The following is an 18,852-nucleotide window of genomic DNA, read 5'->3' as shown; positions in this document are numbered from 1 at the left end:
ACCAGTGGCTCTGATACCAAACTGTCACACCCCCAAAATACCACATGCGGAACCACCGCGGGACGTGTGACGTACCAGGATCCAAGCCACCAATCACATTGAACTATAACATATATTTAAATAAAAACTTTCATTCATTATCATAAAGTGCCACAAATCATTAAATGTAATTCATTGTATACAGCGGAAGCATAAATCACTTGTTACTCGTTTCGCAAACCACGTGTTCAAAAACCATTAAGCTTGTGTTACTACTCCATGTATCTCGACCCATGACCACTCCAGCCTTCCAAACAGCAAGTTCCATGATATAAACCTATAGACCTGCAAGCATGCAGACAAGTGTGTCAGACGACGCTGGTGAGTTCAAAGTTTTGTTAACGCGTTTAGTTACCAAATATGTATATAAAACAGTTCAACGATTTGTTTTGATGTTGTTATTACTCGCTTACCGTATGTGGCGACTAGATGTGAATGCCCAACCCCAATGCCTCCAATTAGGCATTGGTCATGTTGCCAAGGTATCAAACAACCTTGAATAGATGTAAGGGGTCTTATATATACACGATGTGAATGCCCAACCCCAATGCCTCTAACTAGGCATTGGTCATGAAGTCCAGGTAATTAGTTCACGCCCGTCCTTTCAGCCCGGTGTGAGGGTGCCAAACCTAATAGCGCTATCAACTAAATACCTCGTTGCTTCTTCAGCAACACGGTAGATGTACGGGGTCTTACATGATTTATACTGTGTTCAATAACCAACGTCCCAAATAAACAGTTTACCCAGTATTCCCTTTAGAAACGTTTACCATATGTCCCAAACCACCGGGACGCATGCTTAGAAAAGTGCAGTGAACTCACCTTAGTTTTGCTCGGTAAGATCAGTTTACTTGTTTTCCAGTTGGTCAAACATGTCCTAATATGGTTACCGACAACAATCAGTCCCAGGTGCACATAATCCACATATTACTCGTACAATTGATTCATGCATTCCTTGTTCACATAATACACAATTATTGAACACGTAGCATTCACATGTAATTCGAGTCATAACAGTTAATCTATCAGCCCGGTATTAAGTAGTCACCTAACATGTAACGGCCCACTAATTAGAGTTGTTCAAGTTTACAAGTTCCATTATAAGCCTTCGGCCCAAATTCCATCTATAACATAACTTAGTGTTAGTTCTTGCTTACTATTTAGACTTGTAATAGCCCATTGAAACTTACAACCCAACAACTATAGCATACATCATAACATTATATAATAAATGTCTTGGATCCTCCATACTGTTAATTTACATGGTTTTATTTTAAGTACAAGTTGACCACCCTAAACATCTATCATGCAAACAAATACTCATGCTAGTTCAAAGCCCAAACCCGAGTGTACAACGTGTAGTGTGAGGCCCAACATCACCGGCCCAGCTTGAGTGTACGATAGGGCTCCAAAGTGCGGTTTGATGTTTAGTGTGCGACCCAAATTCCACTGGTGCAAGTCCAGTTTAGTGTATGTGGTCCGAACATCATAACAGACCCGAGCAACTTAATTTGATACCCTTGTGTGGCCCAAGTGTGAAATCCATCCAAAATACGTTACTAGATCATATCAGATTAATTAACAACTAAAGTCAACCTACATAATTTATGAATGCCAAGCAGTTCTAGGTACTCAGTCATCGACCTTAACACCTTTCCAATTACCAATCTTGTAAACAGTTATCACAATAGAATTTAATTAATTTAGCCAAACTAATTACAATGAAATCCACAAACCATCATGGCATTAATTAATACCCACATGACTATTAATGACATCTTTATTTGATTAGACCAAGACTTCACATGCAGCTCAATATTCAAGGGATTTTAAGTGGACCTCTCCTACATAATGGCCGACAATTTATTACTATCAACTTGCTTTCAATTGGACCATAATATAACATTAATCAATACATCAATTCTGTATGCATAACCACTTATAGAAGAACCCTACATCATGATCCTTTATCAACACATAACCACAACCATATCAAAGTCCCATACTACTGTTAGAACCTATTAATCAAATCCTACAATTCATGCACTATGGCCATTAATTCTAAAATTTACACATATCTATTATACATCATCGAGTAACAGTAGGCATACAACTAATCACAATATCATTATTTCTTATTTATTCACACAATCGATTAAGGTTGATGGGATTTCACATAAACAAGAACACTACATCAATCATTACTAATCTCATAACAGATTTTCGCACACAATGATCTAGACAAGTTTGTGCAACGATTAACATCACATATTATCACAAATAATTAATCATTAATATCACACCTAAACAACACCATACAAATATGAAAGTCACAGTTAAGAACCACTAACCAAGAATTCAACCAAACAAGGTGCTATCCGAAGAGGGGGGGGGTCTCCTGTTGCCGTGCGTGTTCTTGAGAGGAGGGTAGGGTTTAGTTGTTATGTATTATCTTGTTATATAACCATGTGTATGTACAATCTATACTAGCCGGCCATAACACATAAGTGGATCCACTTGGGCTTTCATCGGCCCAAACATGATTTCAGTGTATGTGGATGTATAAAAATTGCAACTGATCACATAATACCTCATATAATTTACACAAAACACTAACCTATTCCAACTATCCTATTTGTTACGCAAGTGTAAGATTCCTTATCACATGTTCATGCAAAACATTATTTCACTTAGTATTACATACAAACATACACCATAACAACATGAGGGTAATATACATATCACTAGTGGGGTGGGATCAATCGAGTAGTATGGGTCGGACACGTATGGGCCGAGGTAAATCAAACCAAAGGTAGCCGAGTTGTGTAAGTGTAGTCCACTTATAGCCCTCTTATAAGCGCGACCCACTACACCCGCAAGCGCGTAACATATACGATCATAATTTACGTTTAGCAAGTTTACTAAAGTTGCGAATGTCTATAACTACAGTTAATGGAGTTATAACAACGCCGCACGTTACACGTAGGAAAGGGATAGCGGAAAGTTGAAATCACAAGATTAACGTCACAAGATTAACCTTGAAAGTTCGGGTTGTCACAGCCGCTACCCGACCAAGCTAGCTCCGCGGTGACTTCCCCATGCCGAGTTCTTGCCCTGGGCGACATATGCCACTCCCAAGACTCGAACCCGGTACCTCTGGGAAGAGGTGGGTGTCGGTGGCCAATTGGACTACCCCAGTTGGTTAGTGTGGTGAGCAGGTATATGGCTAATCCTGGTAAAAATCATTGGGCAACAGTGAAATGGATTCTCAGGTATTTGGCTGGCACAAAGAAACTTGGTTTAAAGTTTGGAGACCATGCTGAGAAGAAGGGGAATATGATATGTGGTTATGTTGATGCTGATTATGATAAAGACAAAGATAATGGCAGATCAATAATAGGTTATGTGTTCTCAGTTATCGGGAATGTGGTGAGCTGGAAGTCTCAGTTGCAGCATGTAGTGGCACTATCCACAACTAAGGCAGAATTCATTGCTTTAACTGAAGGGGTGAAAGAGTCCTTATGGTTAAAGGGTTTAGTTGCTGGTCTGGGGATCAGGTTGGATGGTGTAGAGGTCAACTGTGATAATGAAGGGGCTATTCAGTTGTCAAAGAACAGTGTATTTCATGAAAGAACCAAACACATCAATTTGAAGATGTTTTGGATCAGAGATGTGGTGACTTCAAAGGAAGTGATGGTCAAGTGGGTTGGAACAGATGTTAACCAAGCTGATGTGATGACCAAGGCTTTGCCAAGTGCAAAGTTTACATTTTGTTTTAACTCATTAAGTTTAGGTTAAACTAAATTGTTACTTAGGTGGAGATTGTTGAGAAAAGTAACATTTCAGTTATAACCACTGATGAGTTCAGTATAAATAAATAAGAGCAAACCACTAAGCACACTAAGGAGGCAAACAACTGATGAAGTCCTGTAAACACTGTTTGTGATAGGAAAGCTCTGATGACTAACAACTGAAGGAGAACAACTGATGGTGTGCAAACTACTGATGGTGTATAACTACTGCTGTAGTGAAGAATCAGTGGGGTGGAATCAGTGGTTAGATAACAGTTGGTTGAATAGCAGTGTTTACAGTGAAAGACATAAATAATGCCCCCACCTTTGGGCGTTTTGCCATGTGGCAGTCTAGTCAGCAATAGGGCATTATAGAGCGTTTTTTCATAAATGGGTGTAGTGAGATAATGCCCCTGCAATTATTACCAATTATTAATATTTTTTTTTAAATTAAAACAAATAATCAATGGTCCTCACTTCTCATTGGTCAAGTTTACAAGTTTGCTGTAAGCCAAGGCGTTTTTAAACCACGCAAAAAGCAAAAAGAAAAAAAACCCAAAATAACGCCCACCGTAGTGGTTTCTGGAATTTTTGAGGCAATTCACGCCCAAATACTGTCCGAGTACGGGTGGTCTAACCTATAAAAACAAAAACTCCTTCAAACATACATATGTGATAAATGTTACTTCTAAAGCTAAACTTTTATTCATTTCTTTTACTTAACTTATCATCTCTCACATTAATCCACTTATGTTTTTCGACCTTAGATGAATTGTGAAAAAAAAAACTAAAAACATATGCATGTGATTTTGCCAACACAATATTTTACTTATTGATAGATAAACGAGGATACTTGGGCCATCCCTTGGTATATCCAAAATGACACTTCTAGAACAGAAGACTAAAGTCACTAGGCCGTATCCAAAAGTAAGTTTGTAGCAACATATTTAATAATCACATAAACTATTAATACGTTCATCATATGACGTATCATAAATCATAAACTAGAGATATAACAAACCAAAAACCAAAAAATCAAATTCCATAGCCACAAAAAAAACCTTCAGCATCCCAACTAACTTACTAAGAACCTGAAAACAAAACAAAAGACATTAGAGGCTCTATTTGTCCGAGCTCTGCGTCATGACTCGCAATAAAAATTCTCATTTTGCATACCTTAATATAGAAAAACAATTATGAAATAATTAGAAGGTTAAAATTAACCAAGTCTAAATCAAGAACTTACAATTTGTCAAGAAGACGGTTGTGATGCAGTAGCAAGTTTAGAAAGGTTGCTACTTAGCCCGACGTGATGTAGGAAGCCTAGTCATTATTTCTTCAATCTCCTCCAACATTGAAATTATGTGACTAGTATTTTTACGCCCTTTCCCGAACTGGTCCTTGATATGTGTCATCTGTTCCCCAAACGGCCATTTCCTTTTTTGCTTTTAGTTGTGCCCTACGGTTCTCAACTTCCATTGGGGCCTTGTCTAGTTTCATATGAGCTGTGTTTGTTTCACGATTTTCTTTCCATTCATCTAGAAACCCCTGCAATTCACTCATAAGGTTTTGTGCTGATGTAACATTTCTCGCAGCTCTAACCTCCTGCACAGATTATATAATAAGCATGAAACATATAGATAATCCACATTTGTAAACAAAAGCTGCCATATTAATAGCCATTTCTTGTTGAGAATTATGGCTCACTGTAGAACATAACATATGGGTCTCTATGATAGGCTCTACTTGAATAAGAACTTAGGTAATAAGAGAAATATGTAGAACATATGGAAGATAAAAAATTATACTTTACATACCTCATGTGAAACAATTGTGAAGGTGGCACCTGGGGCGGGGGAACTATCTAGCAGATAGTTTTTTATTTCAGTAGACATAGTTACTTCTGGTTGTGTTTGCTTCTCAACCACAAGGTTAACATTATTTGGATATACCTTTAAACTCTTTAAGTTGGCAAACGGTGAAGGTTGATGTGAGATTAGTTCCACAGACGAGGAAAGAAACTGATAAATAAACCAAAAAGTATTGCAATCTCAAAATCATAAGTAGTAACAATATAAAAGTCTAATTTCCTGAATCTGTGTTTCTTTATATTAATGCAAACAGAAAGAATAGTCAAATGGAAGTGGCAAGACTCATGTACGCACTCTCTTTTGTTAAAAAAAAATAACCATGTGTGTATTATCTTTTTATTGTTTATGCTGAGAAAATTGATTAGATGTGAATAATAAGTTGATAAAAGAAGCAATACAAGCATACCTTGATAATTTCCAAGTTAAGTGTAAGAAATTTGACACTACGTAACTGTTGAAGCAGAAATAAAGTTTTACGAGGATCTGAGGGGTTAGAAATGCATACATCCACCTTCTCCAAATGAAAAACGTCGGTAGCAAGCCGCAAATGATCATAGGAAGTTTTATAATGCAAGGAGGAAAGGATGGGTGCGCAAATCAGACATATCGCAGGCCAATCTATTATAGTGAGAGTCTTGAGCTGAGGTGTATCTACTTTGGTACGCGTACGACCATCGTCAAGTGTTAGACTAGTCAACACAGGATGAGATATATTGAAACCATTTGGAGCCGTCATTCTACAACTCTTTAAGGTGAGATTCTTCAAGTTTGCAGAGTTGGAGAAAAGACTAACACCATTTTCAGTACTGGCATCATGCAATGTGACAAAATGGAGATTCAACGTTGTTAAATTTTGCAGCTCCCAAGTAGGCGGGATCGTGATGGAAAGTTTGTCTCTACACCCAGTCAAAGTGAGATTTTGGAAAGACTTAGAACTAAAAAGAGAGAGGAAATTCGATCTTCTTTTCAGGCAAGAAAGTAATATTCATTTGTTCGACATTGTGGGAGAATGCATAGCTCAAAATTCTTTTAACACACGGCTGAACAACCTTACCACGAGAAATGAGCTCAACAGAAGACACCTCTATTTGATTATTTCGGCCAGATAGAATATGTTTAACAAATTTGGAGAACTTGGGCAACGTATGAAAACCTTTACTTGAGAAATTCAAACAAGGCATTGAAGTCCAGATATACCTCCACCGAGATGACAAAACACTGGTTTTAACAGCAAGTTTGATGCTAACAAAAGACAGAATATCGTGGATAAGATCGTCCGGCAAGCTGCTTAGTCGATCTTCTTCTAAATTCATCTTCTTTCTATCACCCATTCTCTTAGCACTCTTATCTTGATACAAGCACTGGTTTCAATACGGTACTACTATTCTTGTTTGATTCCAAAAGCTGTAATTAACAGTAATGCAACTCATTAAGGTTTAATATATCTAAACAATACAGCTAACCATACTTTAATTTTGTTTCCAAACTAGACTTTACAATCGAGATACTTTTTTGCAACAAGCTTTTGGTGATGGTAGATAGAACAGTGAAGTTTATAAAAGTATATAGTCAATCCCACTACTGACTACACATGCGATATTGGAAGCATAACACTCCAAAAAATGTCAGTTTATCCTCTTTAACCTTCAAACCCTTCTATCGACTCATCCTGAAAACCAAAAATCAGTTGAAACTTTCAACAACCGACATATGAGAAATCGGCAGTTCAACAAACCCAAAGACTTCATTTTGATAACTGTCTTTATTAGTAAATAACTATAACTGGAGCCTTTTAAGTTTTAAATAAGGTAGAAAAAGAAAACAACAAACAAGTTTAACAGAAACAATTAAGAAAAATAAACAACCATAACCTATGCTAAAGACAAGGGAAACAACAATCGACATTTCACATTTGAATATGATAATCTGACAAACAAGAAATCTGAAGTTCAACAATTGCAAAAAAAAAAAAAAAAAAAAAAAAAGATAAAGAGATGACATGCAAAAACTTACCTTTTTTATTTGAAGAAGATGAAACATGTAGAAGTTCAAGGATCTTCTGGTTAACAGCACACATTTGGTGTTGCAAGATATGAGCATGAGGGCATGAAGCGATTGTGAATTTATATCACTGTCAAACATACATTAATGGCTTCTCTTTAGATATTGTTTTAGAAAATATTATATTATATTATATTATAATAAATAAGAAATTTGACATCTCCGGCAATAACATGTACGGAAATGAACAGGCGCATCACATGGATGTGGATCCTCAAGCGGTTGCCTTGCCTTGGAGAATGAAGAACCGGTCATGTTAGACTAAGGGGTATGGAGAGCCCCATCCCCAAGGGATGGGCCGTCACGTCGGCGCTACGTAGGAGTGGTTTGGAGGGGATGGATCTAGGGGGTGGGGGATGAACCCCTTTATGTATATATATGTATGTATGTATGTATGTATGTATGTATGTATGTATGTATGTATAGGTATATGTGAGAGAAGGAAGGAGAAGGGAGGACCGGCTACCCCAGCTGTGGGGTGCCGGTTGTGCCGAGCCGAGCCCCAGGGGGCGGTGTGAGGAACCGGCGCCGGTCCTAGTCGGGCCTCAATCGGCCCCCATAACCTTTAGTCTTAGAGGAACTCGATAAGTCAACAATAAACACCCTAGTGTATTGGGGGAGGAAGGTTCTATTCCCAATAAAGAGCCTACGGATACAAATGCCTTTGTAATCCACTAGCTAAGATCGTGGGGTATGGTGGGGTGGGGGTTTGGGGCATGGGTTGACACGTGGTTTGAGGGGCATACATGGGCTGACTCACATTCAACACGGTATGGTGGGGCGGGGGTTTGGGGCGTGGGTTTGGTGGGCTTTGCTGGGCTGACCCAAACCGCCGGCTATTTGAATATTTTTTAAAACAACAAATTTAATATTTTTAAATAAAGAAAATTAAATAAAAAATTCCTAACGTTTATATTTGTTTTTTTATCTCTTGTCTCATCTCCAAGACTAGTTGCAACTCGTCACCCTCTAGGTGATCAATGGGCTAGGATAGAAATTTCAAATCATCTCGTTTTTGTTTCTGGACATCTCTAGCTTCTTTGCTCTTTCGAATTTCGGCCCTTTGTTGTTGGAATACGTTGAATGTATCTAACTTGCATGAAATGTCATCCAACTGATCGCTGTATAATCCCCTACGCGAGCCCGAACTCCCAGTAGAAGGCGATGCCGTACCGGATCTTGATTTTTGAGCACGCCTTTTTGCGGCATCTCTTCCATACTCAGGCCGGTTTGGCGAATCATCCAAAAGGTCCCTAAACTATTGATCTCGTGCATCAGATTGGGCTTGGGACGAGGCCCTTGACCTTTTGGAAGACGTGTTACTTTCGCTACCACTGGGGACATTCGCCCACTTTGGATGGAACTTACAAATCTCCCAACAATGCATGAAACGGAAGTCGCTCCCCACATTTGATTTGAATGCAACCAATGCATTTGTCACAATGTCGGCTTCGGTTTCACCACTTTTTGCGTTTTGCTTTGCTTTATTTAAAAAACCACTATATTTTGTAAGTTGGCCGCTAATCTCGCTCCACTTCGATGATAAGCTATCGTTTTCAAGGGGCATAGGGGAGTGTGAAAAATGGACGAGGCATTGGACGATTGGGTGGTGGGCTAGGATTATTTTCTTGGAATGCATACGGGTTGTTCGGGTCATAAGCACGGTTATGAGGTGTTATGAGGATTCATTTTTCCGTTTTGTAGAAAGAGAATTGAAGATGATTATAGAATATGTGGTTGAATGTGGTAAAAAATGGAAGAAAATGTGAGTTTTATAGTGAAAAAATAATTTTTTTTTAACATAGCCGTTGGCCAACGGCTAGTTTGGTTTGGCCGTTGAGAGACGGCCATGTCAGCTTGCTAGATCCGCCCCATGCCCGGCTTCAAACCTAAGCCCCAAGGGCCACGCCCCAACCCAAGCCCTGGTGGCTTGGGCGTTTTCCCCCAACCCAAGCCCCATACCCCCATAGTCTAACGAAGATTATCATAATGGTGTGGGCTTATCCAATGAAATGTTTAAGTGGGCTGCAAAGTTGGGCCCAGATCAAATGAGATATAGCTCATCAAATGAGCTATGGTTCAATTGACAACGGCGAGGATGTGATATTTGGGTTAGAGATCATAAGTCTCAAGTTTGAATCCAATTCCATGTAAGTCTTCGTGTGACTGGTTTTTCCCAGGACTGGACTTAATGGGTTTGGGCAACCCAACGCTGTCTGTGGTCGCAGACGTATTGTTGATGCACCTTTGTGTATGTCGCTAGTGATGTTTGGGTCCGACATTTCATTCATCAATAATTCATAAAAGGCCCACTTTAGATACCATCATCGTTTGGATTCCAATTCTCTACTCATGCCATCATTTTGAAAGACCATCGTTTTAAATTTCAAAAGCAGGGCCCAACATAAACAACAAGTGAAGCCCATCACTTTCAAACAATATAAACAAACGAGAATTGGGCCATCGTTTGAAACATCTTTAAAATATAACTCGTGCGCCATTCTTTAAAGGAACATTAAGTGGCCTATCATCGTTTGAGGATTAATTGGTGTTAAGAATATATGATTAGGATCAGTTTCCATCATTTCCTAATATAAACCATTGACTCTTGCTGCACAAGGTCCTCCAATTCAGCCACTAATACAGCCTATCGACAGCCAATTCTTTCAATGCAGTTGATTGTATTTCCTTTTTCTAGTCTTTAATATTGGCTATATAAACATGTATGTTTGATGTAATTGACACACAGAAATACAAAACAATTTCTTAGCCATTTCTTTTATCTTAAATACCTCTGATTATCATGCTCAATATGGTATCAGAGCAGTGTTTATGATCCAAACCTTTCAATACTCATCACCTACCAGGCATAATGTCGGAAGAAGACAACAATAACCTTGCTATTCAAATAGCCAACCTCCTTAAAAATGGAGTTCAATCTCAAACCCAGAACCCAAAACCGAACCCATCCGATAGCCTAAAAATCAGCCTGAACCTCACAAGCCAAAACTACCCTCTATGGGCTCGGATGATACGAGTCGCCATAGGGGGAAATCGAAAACGCTATTAAACCATCTTACCCAGAACCCACCAGACCCTGTTAATGAGCAGTGGGAGCAAGATGATTTAATCGTCTTCTCCTGGCTGATTCAAAATATCGAACCGAACCTTTCCAGTAACCTCACAGAGTTCCCAACAGCGAAAACGCTATGGGACGCACTTACAGTTACATATAGAAGTGGCAAAGACAAGCTTCAAACCTTCGATCTCCACGTCAAAGCAAATGAGTTCAAGCAAAACAGCTTACCATTAGAGGAATTCTAGATTGTGATGCAGGGTATCTGGGGAGAAATCGAACGGCGAGACCCAAATCCAATGCCATGCTCGGCTGACATTGTCGCGTACAACAAACTCGGGTCAGAAAACAAATTGTTTCAGTTTCTCAATGCCCTTGATAGGAAATATGACTCCCTTAAACGGGAGATTCTCCGGTGGGATCCATTACCATCCGCCGAAGCCGCATATGCGGCTGTCCGAAAGGAAACGGCACACCAAAATATATTCGGAAACACTCAACCAGGGGCGGCGACGGGTCTGAACTCAACCGGAGATTCCATTGGGATGGGTCTCGTCTCCAAGGGTCGCCGGTCAAAACGGAAACACAACCTGTCATCATCCCGGGTAGAAAAAAGCAACCTTAAATGTGACCACTGTTGTGACATCTGTGCTTGTGATATCATTTTACAGACTCTGAACAATACAATATTAATAAAACAGTGTGTTTTGATCCAAATGTTTGTCATTTATGTTTGATTTTATGCACATGTTGATTTTTGATCGATTTTGAACTCTATATCGCTTTCTGGGAAGTTATACGCGAACTGGTGCGTAAACGCGATCAGTTTATCACGACAAACACTCTGGGATAGCAACATAAACTTAACATACCTTAAATAACCTTTACATAACTTAGAGATAAGTTTTAAAGGCTTTGGTATGGCAAAAACAAGTTTATTCGCTCTCAGGGACTATTTGCGTCAACTTGCAAAAGTCTGCCGTTTCGTATGGAACCGAACAGTCCAGAACTTGATCATAAGTTAAACATACCATATATAACCTAAACATGGCTTAGAAATAAGCTTTGATGGGTTCGGTGTGTGAAAACATGCTTATATGATCTTTCAGGGACTAAAAGTGTCAAAAAAACGACGTAAGTTTGCATTTTCGCTCATATCTTACGTTCTGGCCACATCTGGACATCCAAAATTTTTGTACACACTAAAATATTTTTATTTTAGTGATCAGCATGCAAAAAATCCATTCGTTTCGCAATTCGGATCGTTTTCGCGTCCCTTACGATTTCCGTCTTAATTAGCCGAACAACGCGACCGTACGGCAAAACGAGCCGATATCCGAGAGTTTTCCGAGCATATTTTGAGTCCTCTAAACTTTATTGACCATGTAGAGCCTTGAAAATGGCTTAACGGGGGTCAAAAGGGCCTGAAATGAGCTTATACTAGTTCAGGGGCCAAAGCCGTCAAAGTGTGAAAGTTGCTGGTCTGCAGGTAGCTTGCAGACCGTATGACCATGTCCTTACTGTCCGTAAGGCAGGCCCAGCGACCAGAAACATGAAATCAGCTACTGTTTGATAATTCAGGGGCCGTTCTTGTAATTTCTTTGTGTGGTAACGAAGTTATCTCTTCTCCAAGGCTTTGAACCTGCATCCAACAAGTGTATGGCCATGATTTTTGCTTGGAAGCTACACAAACACATGTCATGATCTTGTGTTCTTGCTACAAGTATAAATAGCCATCACCCTTTCATTCATTCCTTGCTCATTTCCTTCTTTTCTCCTCTCTAATCTGCATTGGGAGCTCTCTCATCTGATTTGGGAAGTGTTTTCTTTGTAGAAAAGATAGCAAGGACCTTTAGTGAGCATTCTTTCATTTCTTTTATTGCTTACTAGTTTAAAAAGTCAAACAGTGTTTGACTTTCAGTTTGACCAGTCTATGGTCAACGCAAAGTTCGGTTGAACTTTGCAACGTGATTGTAATCACGTTGGTTATAATCCTTAGTGATTATACCCGCTGATTACCACGTTAACTAGGTGTAGTGACGAGTCAAAGTTTCGGTCAAAATGCGTTTTAGCGCGCATTTTGCAACGGAACTAGTTTTAGGTATCAAAACACTTTGTTTTGATACCAAATCAGTAGGTTAAACATGTTTTGACATGTTTAACTCGTCACTATTAGTTTAGTGCTTGTTTAGGGTCGTGAGTTAAGCGGTCTAAACAACCGCTTACACTTTCGAACCCGACCCGTTTGGTCGATCTTTAGGATCCGACCAAGCTTAGCTAGTGATCATAGTTGCATAGGGAATAACCTCTGAGGTTATACCTTATGATCACGTAGGATTGGTTAGTCATTTGCTAGTTAGCTTGTGTGCCCATAGGAAATGACCAAAATGCCCTTTTGAAGCATAAATTTGTATTTTGACTATGTGAACATATTTTTGACATGTAAACTGATTTAGTAACATGTTTAGGGATAATTGGGCATGTAAGACTTGGCATAGCACATACATAACCATTCGAACATAGTTTTACGCTAACGATGCCTTATAGTAGCTTATGTTACCATAATGTGTTGAAACGGGTCAAAAGCACTTAGGTAGACTTTCCAATCAGAATGTTGGGACTATTAAATCATACCATATGAGTTCAAATACTCATTTGATTTATAGAACCTCATTCTATCCTATCTCCCAAATTAGGATCCGTTTATTAACATAGTTACCTATACTAGGTGCCGGTTGATTACGTGATACTTGGAGCTTTAATTGGTCTTATTCTCAAGACTAATAAGCAATCCCAAGTGAGTAAATAGTTCCCCTCTTTTACCGTTTTCAAATACTTTGCGGTGATACACATGTACATGCGTGTTACTTTCGTGCATTTCATGCTTTTATGACATAAACATGCTAGTTTCACCTAGTACACTTATAGTACATGCTTTCAATTGTGTTTTGCTATGTATGTCAAGCATGCTAGCACATTGATTTGTTACACATTTGTTGTATATGTTTACTTAGCATATGGAACACATTGTTTTACATGACATTTCTGCTATGTATGTTTACTCAGCATGCTAGCACATTGTTTTACATGAACATTTCTTCTAGGCATGTTTACTTAGCATTCCTAGTACATGGTTTTCATAGCATGCTACATTGGTTATGACATTTGGTGTGTTTAATCGGGACAATAATACATTCATTAACATTGATCACGCCGCTCGGTAGTATGTAATGGTAACATAGGAATTGACAACTCCCGTTTCCGACTTCCTAGGTTTGTTTGGAAGTTGGGAATGACAGAATCCGACTACATAACTTAGATAAACCTTTAATTTGTTTAAAGGTTTGTCGCCACAGTCGCAAGGCTTGAATGTATGCGATTAACATCACAGCATAAATGTTTGTAATCATAAAGCATTGTTTTTCTGCAAAGCATAACATTTGATTTAAACTTAGGTTTATTCAAAAACTTTGTTTTGTACATTTTCCTATGGTTGAGTAATTACTAGTTATTCACCATACATGACATTTGTTTTCACATTGACATCATCACATAGTTTAAGTAGATGATTTCCTACTTGCTATGCATTTCATTGGGTTATACATGATACATGTTATACATGACATTGAACATGATTTATACATATACATTTTGACATTAAACATAACATTTTGGTTGGGTATTGATAAGTGACTTATGTAACGGGGCTATGTGATATATGATAAAAGCATGGTGGATACGCCGTAGGTACTTCCTATATATAAGTGCTTTTATTATATTATACATTGTTGCGTTATCTAAACCACTTGGGCAAGACATGAAACATTTTATACAAGAACATGACATTGTTTTACAAAGTACATATTTTATACAAATTTACTTTTACTTGGTTATTTATTTAACCATGCATCGTTCTTTCATCATCATTGATTTTCATATCGATTTTCACATGATTTCATAAAACATTTTACAAGGTTCATGACTACATTTTGTTAAACACTTCTTTCAAATCCAAGTCATGAATCTGCATAAACAAAACCTATGTATCTCATAGGCATTTTTATTCTGATGTACCTATTTTTACATGTGTTTCAGGTGCTAATGCATGATGATGTTTGTGCTTAACTTAGGCGGACTCGGGCCTTAGTGACTTAAAACACAGTTATTATGATTATTTTAGTTTGAACTCAAAGACAATGTAGCTTTAATCTTTATAATACATAACTTTAATTGCCATGGTTGTTGAAACAATAATTCTGTCGCACTCACTCCCCGGTGTTTCCGCCGCGGTTTGGTTGTTTTGACGCGGCCAGGGTGTGACAGAAGAGTTGGTATCAGAGCCAATTGTTATAGGGAATTAGGTTATTAGTAATGCTTTGACCTAGACTATAACTTTCTAGGACCCTAACACAAGTTTACTTGTGTTTAGATCTTAAAACAATACATGTCACCTATCCTTAGGTGATTACCAAAACTTGAACACAACTTTCCAAAATGATTTTTGAAAATCAATCATCTATCCTTAGATGATTTCTTTTGGTCTTGTACCTTCCAAATTTTCTAAGTCTCGTCAAAGTTTGGGTCTAAATAATGTGAACACGTGCAAACTGGAAGAGTGAATGCCTGTACCCCGAGTTTTCTGTCTAAGGCTAGAGTGTTCGTACAAATCCGCAATATCGGACCAGTCACTCTTACCTGGGAACTCTTGGGGTGAGTGTTCACCTATAGGCGAGCATGTCTTCGATGATACATTATTAGGACTCATTTACTTTGATTTGTCATTGTGTGTTGTTTGTTTGCTTTGTGGTAACAAACAAATGACCACCTTCCTTGCTTTTTGTCAATTTTATTGTTATCTCATTTTCATCACATCATCTCACTCGTTTTCTCTCATGTTTCCTCTTTTAGAATGCCTCCTCGACGTAACGTTCCACAACCTGATGCCGAACTGGCAGCTATTATAGCACAGCAGATGGCTGCTATGCTACCTGGTCTCATAACTCAAATATACCAAGCCACCAATAATAATGATAACGCACCTGCTCCGTGCAACTTTAAACAGTTTAACTCGGCTAAACCGCTCAAGTTTAGTGGTACTGAAGGGGCAACAGGGCTTCTCCAGTGGTTTGAGAGTCTTGAGAGCACATTTCGCCATGTTCAGTGTCCGAACAATCGTAAGGTCGAGTTTGCTTCAAGTGTATTCCAAAAGAGGGCTCTTACCTGGTGGAATGGGGTAATGAGAGATAGAGGTGCTGATGTTGCTTTGGGTCAGACATGGGAGGAACTCAGGGCTCTCATGATGAGAGAATTTTGTCCTCGTCACGAGCAGAGGGCACTCGAAGATATGAGGAATTAAGCTTGCTCTGTCCGACAATGGCCATGCCTTTGGATAAGGCAATCGAGAGGTACATAGACGGTTTGCCAGACCCTGTTCAGGATATTGTCACTGGCAGACACCCTACTACCGTTCGACAGGCCATTGAGCTAGCTGCTACCCTTACTGAATCGCAAATCAAAAAGGGTAAACTCCACAGGAAGGGTGATAAGAAGCAGAAACAGTCTGATAGCACCACTGAGAAAAAAGGCAAGAAGGCTGCTGAGTCTTCAAAGAAATCGAGGAAGCGTAAGGCTTCCAAGAACTTCGCTGTCACTGCTCAGACAAATCAGGTTGCTCCTAATCAGGCAGCACAGAATCAGGCTGCACAACCTGCTGCCAAGAGGCAGTACGCGGGAAATGCACCTCTGTGCAACAGATGTAACAGCCATCACCAGCCACAGTTGCAATGTCGCATCTGCACTAATTGTGGCAAGTCTGGTCATCTTGCGAACACCTGCCGTTTTGCTCCAAATCAGAATCAGGCAGCTCAAAACCAAGCTGTGCAAAACCCTGCCCAGAATCCTGCACGACCTCACTTTCCGCCTGGTTCGTGTTACAATTGTGGGGATCTGACCCACTACAAGAACAACTGCCCGAGGTTGGCAAACGCAAATCAGGCACTGGCTCGTGGTAGAGCTTTCAATCTGAATGCAAATGAGGCGCGTGCAGATAACGAAGTGGTGAACGGTACATTCCTTGTTAACAACCATCCTGTTTCTATTCTATTTGATTCGGGTGCCGATAAGAGTTTTGTATCCTTAGCATTTGAGCCTTTGCTTGCGATGACTATAACAAGACTAGGAAAGCCCTTGACAGTAGAAGTAGCTAGTGGTGAACCTGTTGTACTCGACTCTGTTCTTCGAAATTGCCAGTTGAATCTCAATAACCATCTTTTTCCTATCGACCTCACACTGATGCAACTCGGGATCTTCGATATTATAGTAGGAATGGATTGGTTATCAAAGTACCATGCTGAGGTGGTATGTTTTGAGAAGTTGGTCCGTATACCGCTTTCGATTGGTGAGATCTTAGAAATTCATGGGGAGAAACCTGCTAGTAGCCTTAAACTCATGTCTTGTACCCAAGCCCGCAAATACCTACGAAAGAAATATGTTGCTTTCGTGGCACATGTCGTAGAGGATAAAAGCAAGGGTAAGACTATCCAAGATATCCCTGTTGTTCGGGATTATCCAGAGGTATTTCCTGAAGAATTACCTGGTTTACCCCCTGTGCGCCAAGTTGAGTTTCACAATGATCTTGTGCCGGGCGCAAATCCCATAGCTAAGTCACCTTACCGTCTTGCACCGTCTGAGATGCAAGAATTATCTAAGCAGATTCATGAGCTATCTGACAAAGGATTCATCCGTCCAAGCTTTTCCCCTTGGGGCGCTCCTGTCCTATTTGTGAAAAAGAAAGATGGATCATTCAGGATGTGTATCGATTACCATGAGCTTAACAAGCTTACCATCAAGAATTGATATCCCCTACCTCGCATTGTGTCACACCCCCAAAATCCCACACGCGGAGTACCACCGCTTGGAGGCGTGACATGACCAGGATCAAGCCACCAATCATATTGAACATGTAAATATATATAGTAAAAGTTATCCATCAATACGAAAGGTGTTTATCAAAACCAACATAGTTAAGTATAGCGGAAGCATTAATGTAAAAACCCAATCATAAGTATTAATGTATGAAATGACATAAGCAATCACGATCCATTTGCCCACAATGACCTGCTCCTCCTTGTGCAAGCTCCATAATGTACCTAAGGTCCTGCAAGGCATGCAGCAGATAATCAACAACTAGTTGAGCGAGTTCACAGAAAGGAAGTTCGTATTAATAATGCGTATATTCATCTAGTGGGGGCTTCCCATACAAGTATATACTACTGGTGAGGGACTCTCACATTTATCCTTTATAATGGGGCTTCCCATTATGGTACCTACTAGACTATTTGCAACCATGTGTTCTTCTTAAACCGAGAACAGGAATACGTACTAGGTCACGCAGGATTTACGTGAGTGCCCTTCCCCGAGGACAGTGGTACGCGTGGGGTTTACGCAGGATTTACGTAAGTGTCCTTCCGACCCGGAAGACAGTAGTGGGTATTAGGTTACGTAGGATTTACGTAAGTGTCCTCCCGACCCGGGAGACAATGGTAGATACTAGTTTACGTAGGTTTTACGTAAGTGTCCTGACTATCCTGAGGACGATGGTCTATAGTCTAGTGATTGCGTAAGTACGAGTAATCATTCCATATCAAACATTCCAACCCAATTCCCAACCCGGGAATCCCATGCCTTGGCTGTGTGAACTCACCTTGGATTGCTCGGCAGATACACAAAAGGAGAGGGTTCTTGAACTAACAGTGGTCAACCACGTCCTAACAGGGTTACCACACAAGTCAGGTTTTGACTTCAAGTAATGCACGTATGTTTCACATAAGCTAGCAGATAACGTGCACGTAATAACCATAGCAAACACGTATAACACGTAAACAGTCAAGAGTACAATGAAATCATACTTGTGCGTTTAAATTATTAGCCCAAATGTAATCGGCCCAAATATCATAACATTCATGAGTGACTTGTGCGATCCAATGTCTAAGCCCAACGATACCCGGCCCACAAA

The 18,852-nt window shown here is 39.6% G+C and overlaps 1 protein-coding gene and 1 long non-coding RNA gene across 2 annotated transcripts; both read right to left on the bottom strand.

The window, feature by feature from the left end:
- Positions 1 to 4,634: 4,634 nt before the first annotated feature.
- On the bottom strand, positions 4,635 to 5,125 carry LOC118483942. The gene is made up of 2 exons (XR_004872501.1): positions 5,077 to 5,125; positions 4,635 to 4,921 (listed from the first exon to the last, which is right to left on the bottom strand). It is a non-coding gene; the product is annotated as an uncharacterized LOC118483942 (long non-coding RNA).
- Positions 5,126 to 7,577, bottom strand: LOC110883724. The gene is made up of 3 exons (XM_022131382.2): positions 6,108 to 7,577; positions 5,648 to 5,851; positions 5,126 to 5,435 (listed from the first exon to the last, which is right to left on the bottom strand). The coding sequence occupies exons 1-3, from the start codon at positions 6,435 to 6,437 to the stop codon at positions 5,208 to 5,210; spliced, it is 762 nt and encodes a 253-aa protein (XP_021987074.1). The 5' UTR covers positions 6,438 to 7,577; the 3' UTR covers positions 5,126 to 5,207.
- Between the last annotated feature and the right edge of the window lie 11,275 nt (positions 7,578 to 18,852).

This window comes from Helianthus annuus, chromosome 11, assembly GCF_002127325.2.
Source record: "Helianthus annuus cultivar XRQ/B chromosome 11, HanXRQr2.0-SUNRISE, whole genome shotgun sequence".
Lineage (NCBI taxonomy): Eukaryota > Viridiplantae > Streptophyta > Magnoliopsida > Asterales > Asteraceae > Helianthus > Helianthus annuus.
Note: the sequence above shows the minus strand (reverse complement) of the source record. Positions and strands in the feature narration are given on the sequence as shown.

What these genes read in the sequence shown, in the direction of transcription:
- LOC110883724 (XM_022131382.2), bottom strand. Translation starts at nt 6,437, where the DNA reads ATGACGGCTCCAAATGGTTTCAATATATCTCATCCTGTGTTGACTAGT. An exon ending in TTAACTTGGAAATTATCAAG is followed by an intron (nt 5,852 to 6,107) that starts GTATGCTTGTAT and finishes TTTATTTATCAG; the next exon opens with TTTCTTTCCTCGTCTGTGGA. An exon ending in TCACAATTGTTTCACATGAG is followed by an intron (nt 5,436 to 5,647) that starts GTATGTAAAGTA and finishes TAATCTGTGCAG; the next exon opens with GAGGTTAGAGCTGCGAGAAA.